The sequence below is a fragment of the Mustela nigripes genome, unplaced genomic scaffold (genome assembly GCF_022355385.1).
Source record: "Mustela nigripes isolate SB6536 unplaced genomic scaffold, MUSNIG.SB6536 HiC_scaffold_79, whole genome shotgun sequence".
Lineage (NCBI taxonomy): Eukaryota > Metazoa > Chordata > Mammalia > Carnivora > Mustelidae > Mustela > Mustela nigripes.
The window spans coordinates 71,498-77,497 of record NW_026739494.1 but is presented as its reverse complement, the minus strand read 5'-3'; the positions used below and the strand labels follow the sequence as shown (position 1 = coordinate 77,497).

The following is a 6,000-nucleotide window of genomic DNA, read 5'->3' as shown; positions in this document are numbered from 1 at the left end:
CAGGAAGAGAGGTCTCACCAGAAACCAATCCTGTTGGCTTTAGCTAGAACTTCAAGCTTGAACTTCAAGCTGTGAAGAAAGACCTGTGAGAAATAAGTTTCTTTTGTTCAAGGCATCTGGTCTTTCACTTTGTTGTGAAAGGCCAAGCTGATGAATGAAGGAAATTACTAATTTCACAAGCTGAGTTTAGGAAAGATATGACCCTTATTTTTCTCATCTGTAAAGTGATGTTAATATTAGTGCCTACCTCAAAGGGTTGAGGATGACAGGAAGCCAAGAGAAAGAGGAAATGGAGGAAGCCATATATGTAAAGTCCTCAGCACAGTGCTTCAGATGTAGTGAGGGCTCAACCCATGTTTCCAGCTACTATGTTTATTGTTACTACTGAAATTCTGACAGGACAAATCCCAAGCAGGTGGCTGATTCCAGGCATGTGGATGGATCCCTAGAGGAGGTTTGGGACAAGGTTGGGCTTTACCCCACCCACAACTTTCCTCACATCTGTCCTTTCTGCCCCTTCTGCACAGAGTGGAGGGGTGCAGCCCCACCCCACAGACTGACCCCACAAAATGACTTTAGAGTTTAGGGCCCTCATCCTCTTCCCACAACAAGCCCACCTGCTCCTGTGCTGCCACTTGGCCATCCCCTCAGAGATTGCAGCAGGCTTGGCCTCCTGCCCAGTCCTGTCCCTGCAGAGGCTGCTCTCTGCAATGGCTCCCTTAGCCTCTGCTCAGGCTTGGCTTGTCCTCCCTTGGTAAATTCAAGTGCACACCCCTCAGCCTCCTTTCTCCCAACCCCCTGCAGCTCTTAACTATGTCATTGTGCTATTTCAGGTTGGATATTTTTGCTTCTCAGACTGAATTCTCCAAGGGAGGAGACTCTGTTCTCTGAACATATCCACTAGTACCTATCAGATGCTTGCTTTAAGTTGCTCCCTCCCAGCTCCCAGAAGTGATGACCTTGAGATGAGGATTCGAGTTCAAGTAGTTCATTTGACAGATCATCCCAGAAGACATTGGTGGGAGAAGCGAGGAGGTGAGGGAAGGAAAGGAGGGCCGCCAATAAAGTTTCATTACCAAGCAAGTTACCACTGTGGACATCTGGAACTCAGTCCTGCTTGGACCTCTGGGAACCTCAGACATATCTTGAAGGGTGTGCAAATCTTAATTTACCCCGAGTGTACGTGAGGGCTACTTCCAGGGCACAATTGTGCACTGGCCCTTCCGGCCTGATGAACTGTCAGATAAGGTGAGCCAGTGGCACCCACAGGTAGAGAAAGACTTCCTGGGCACCACTGCTGGCCCACATTAAGAAATCGGGAGGTGTGCCTGGGACTGGAGGGGGAACCTGAGTGGGGCAGCAGCAGGGACATGTGCAGCACCAGAAAGACATTTGTTGATTGTAGAATAAGTGAAAAGTTGCAGAGCTGGAGAGCAGAAGTCTGATTCCTGGCCACTTACTCTGGGTGAACATTATTGTCTGCATATCAGTGCCAACCCTCAGAGCAAACCTGCCTTTTTTATGGCTGAGCAAAGTGGGGTCCCAAAGAGTTATTCCACTTGCTCAAGGTCACAGCTCTGAGAGACAGAGCTGAGATTCAAACTCTGTGCCAAAGGAATCTAAAGATGACCCTTCCATTCCATCGACCAGACTGCCTCTCTCAAAAGAGCAAACAAGTGAATGAATGCATGAACAAATGAGTGCTTTATAAGGGAGATGCTCTGATTCATCTAGTGTCCTGGTTCAAAGATGACTGCTCCTTGAATTAGCTGGTATTGGCTATTAAATTTAAAATGTCAGATTTACACAGGAAACAGTAAAATTCCAAGGAATGAAATCTGGTCTGTAAAAATGATGAAGATAGTTCAAGATCACTCAGGGCCCCCTGATTCCTGCCTGGCGTGCTGAATAATTTGGGGCTGGTTTGGTACCCACCACTCCAGCCAGTCCATGACTGGAGTGACCCAAAGGTGACTGAATAACCCAAAGGTCATTCCTGTGCTTCACTCACATGAGGTGAAGTGGGCCATTGGTTTTGTTTGTCCTGCCAAATCAGTGACCCCATCCCAGAGCTCTGCAGGGAACCAATAGAGACTCAGTGACAGCAGGAAGAACCACATGGGCCTCGAGGTGGGACAGGACTATAGCAGCTCCCTCTGTTCTGGGCCCAGACCACCACCCTCACACCGAGAGCTGCCAGGAAGGAAGACAGCATCACTACTCAGAACCCTTCTGAAATTTGCAAAAGCATAAATGTGAACAAAATTATTCATGCTGTAATGGAAATAGAACCTTTCACTTCACTAGGATTTTCCAATACATGCTCACATCTGTGCTTTCATAGAATCATTGTGACAGACTTGGGGGCAGGCAGAACAGGCATTACCATTCCCACTTTCCAATGAGGAAACTGAGGCTTGCCCACCAGGGAGTGTCTGGACATGCAGGTCTTACAATGGAAGGCATGATCATGCCTCTGTTAGAAAACCACCCCACAGCAGACCTAGGAGTCTTCTCCACCCTGCAAATTACTTGACAGCAGATATAAGATTCATGCAAGGGGACTTACAGCACCTGGATAGGGGCATGGCATCAGGGTCGGCATCAGTGAAGCTGCTGGTTCTCCCTCCAAGTAGGAATGCCAGAAGAAGCTAGGCCCACATCCAGGACCTTGCCAGCCTGGAGATGCAGGACAGAACAGTCCCACAAATGTAGATAACACATTCAAAAGCTGCCGCCTCAGGTATTACAGACCCTTAGAAACAACACCCAGGCTTCTGGGAAGACACTTCAAGGCCCCAGACCTCAGGAGGACCTAAGATCACTGAGCCTGTCACTAAAAATAGTCCCACAAGTTCTGTTGACTTGCCTTTGAAGAGCTGAGTCATATTCCTTTGAAGAGCAGCTGGCAAAGGAGACAGTCACTCACCAGACATGAGAGCCCGAGGAAAGCCTGTCTCCTCATCTCTAGATGCAGACTGTTTCCTCCCAAAGGCCCAAGAGGCCCAGCCCTTTCCATGCCTGGAGGATAGCAATATATTAAAAAAAATGAAGGAATGTTAAAACAGGCTTACAAAATTTGTGGTGCACTTTTCTTGTTATTATGTTCAATTAGCATAGAGTCCATCATTAGTTTTTGATGAACTGCTCAATGATTCATTAGTTGTATATAACACCCAGTGCTCATCACCACATGTACCACATATACCCTCCTTAATACCCGGTACCCAGTTACCCCATCCCCTTACCTCCCTCCATTTCATAACCCTCAGTTTGTTTCCCAGAGTCCAGAGTCTCTCATGGTTACTCTTCCTCTCTGATTCCTTCTCATTCAGTTTTCCCTTCCTTCCTCTGTGGTCCTTCAAGCTATTCCTTATGTTCCACATGAGGGAAACCATATGATCATTGTCTTTCTCTCCTTGACTTATTTCATTTAGCATAGTCCCCTCTAGTTCCATCCTTGTCAATGCAAATGGAAGGTATTCATCCTTTCTGATGGCTGAGTCATATTCCTTTGTAGATAAGAACCACAGGGTTTTTTTAAAATCCATTCTTCTGATGAAGCACATCTCATCTCCTTCCACAGTTTGGTTATTGTGTACATTGCTGCTATGAACATTGGGGTGCTGGTGCACCTTTACACTACATCAAAATCATAGGATTCAAGTTTCACCTAACATCTTTTTTTGTTTTGTTTGTTTGTTTTTTTGACAAATTAAATCTCTAACTTTACTGTGAAGTGTGTAAACCTGGTGATTCACAGACCTGTACCCCTGGGGATAAAAATATATGTTTATAAGAAATAAAAAATTAAAAAAAAATCTCTAACTTTATTTTTTTAATTTAATTTTATTTTTTTTCAGTGTCCCAAGATTCATTGTTTATGCACCACACCCAGTGCTCCATGCAATACATGCCTTCCATAATACCCACCACCAGGCTCACCCAACCTCCCAACCTCCCTCCCTCGAAAACCCTCAGTTTGTTTCTCAGAGTCCACACTCTCTCATGGGTCATCTCCCCCTCTGATTTCACCCATCTCACTTCTCCTCTCCAACTCCCAATGTCCTCCGTGTTATTCCTTATGTTCCACAAGTAAGTGAAACCCCTATGATCATTGACTCTCTCTACTTGACTTATTTCACTCAGCATAATCTTCTCCAGTCATTTCCATGTTGCTACAAAAGTTGGGTATTCATCCTTTCTGATGGAGACATAATATTTCATTGTATATATGGGCCATATCTTCTTTATCCATTATCTGTTGATAGACCCCTGGGTTCTTTCCACAGTTTGGCTATTATGGACACTGCTGCTATAAACATTCGGTTGCATGTGCCCCTTTGGATTACTACATTTGTATCTTTAGGGTAAACACCCAGTAGTGCAATTGCTGGGTTGTAGGGTAGCTCTACTTTCAACTTCTTGAGGAACCTCCATACTGTTTTCCAGAGTGGCTGCACCAGCTTGCATTTCCGCAACAGTATAGGAGGGTTCCCCTTTCTCTGCATCCTCACCAACATCCATCGTTTCCTGACTTGTTAGTTTAAGCCATACCTTACTGTGGTTTTGATTTGTATTTCCCTGATGCTGAGTGATGTGGAATCCTTTTTCACGTGTCTGTTGGCCATTTGGACATCTTCTTTGCAGAAATGTCTGTTCGTACCTTCTGCCCATTTCTGGACTGGATTATTTGTTCTTTGGGTGTTGAGTTTGGTAAGTTCTTTATAGATTTTGGATACTAGCCCTTTATCTGATATGTAATTTGCAAATATCTTCTCCCATGCAGACAGAGGCATTTCAAAAATGCATGTGAAGACAGACATAAGCAGAGTACCAGAGACAACACTAGGAAACAACCCTGTACAGAAACCAACTTTCCACGGACATCTTATTTCATGAAGCTAGAAACATTGTCAGAAGTATGTGTCCACAATAAGGAAAGTGCCCTCTACTCAACTCTGAGAAATAAGTGTGGAGAAGGTAACTCAACAAACTTTTTTTTCACGAAGATAGAAAGGATTTCCAGTGTACATGTGGAAGCCTGAGGACAACACCTTAGACTAAAAAATGAAACTGTGATGCCATCAGATAGATTCCTCCCACTTCCCAGACCCGAACCCCGACCCTAGCCCTGACTGTGCCCTTTCCTGTGCCCAAAACCGAGTTCTGAGGGCACAATCAATTGGAGTCAACTGACAGATACCGGATTCATCAGTCAGGAACACAGAAGGAAGCCATGCCACTTACAACTCCCAGATGCTGCTTGAGAATGGGATTCTAGTAAAACACCTGAACTCTGGCAACATTTAGAACATCCCCCTGAGGACAAACCCCAAGCCTGAGCTTCACCCTAATACTAGCCCTCACCTCAGACCTCAAGTTAAGACTCTGCACTACCACTGAATTGGCCCCTAACATCTTCAGGATTCTAACCCTTATCCTGGGCCTGAATGTGACCCAGACCAAACCCAAACCCTGGTTGGGAGGGTCCAGTGGATTATGGACACCTGGACAGTGCAAAGCCAGTCGGGCAAGAACAAAGAAGGAAACTGTGTGGATTGCAACTCCTGGGATATTGCTGGACACCATGATTCTAGAGAAATCCTAAACCTCAGGAACATAAGAAGCAATCCCCGAGGCCAAATGGGAAGCTAGATCCTCACCCTAATGCTAGACCTCAACTCAACCTTTAGGGCATGACTCAGCCTTGCCACCACTAAGTGTCTACCATCTCCTGGATTCTCACCCAAACCCTAGGAATGGCTCTGAGTCTACTGCCCCTTGAACTCTAACTCTGAGGAAAGATGGGATTTGGGACCAAAGACTGGTTCAGGACAAATCCAGCAAGAAAACAGGAGCCAGCCATGCAGCAGGCAACTGGTGCAGTGAAACAAAAAGCAGGATTCCAAGGAACAGGTGACACTCATGCCCAGTAAGTGCGTAGACCCTGAGACCCCACCTGAATCCGCAGTTCACCCTAAAGCTCATTCAGGACCC

At 45.7% G+C, this 6,000-nt stretch overlaps 1 protein-coding gene across 1 annotated transcript in view; it reads right to left on the bottom strand.

The window, feature by feature from the left end:
- Positions 1 to 2,946: 2,946 nt before the first annotated feature.
- Positions 2,947 to 6,000, bottom strand: part of LOC132008323 (solute carrier family 41 member 3-like) — a 64,333-nt gene continuing 61,279 nt past the window's right edge. Inside the window, exon 3 of the mRNA XM_059386855.1 lies at positions 2,947 to 3,021. Within this exon, the coding sequence (XP_059242838.1) occupies positions 2,968 to 3,021 (54 nt within the window). The 3' untranslated portion in view covers positions 2,947 to 2,967. The remainder of the gene's footprint in view (positions 3,022 to 6,000) is intronic.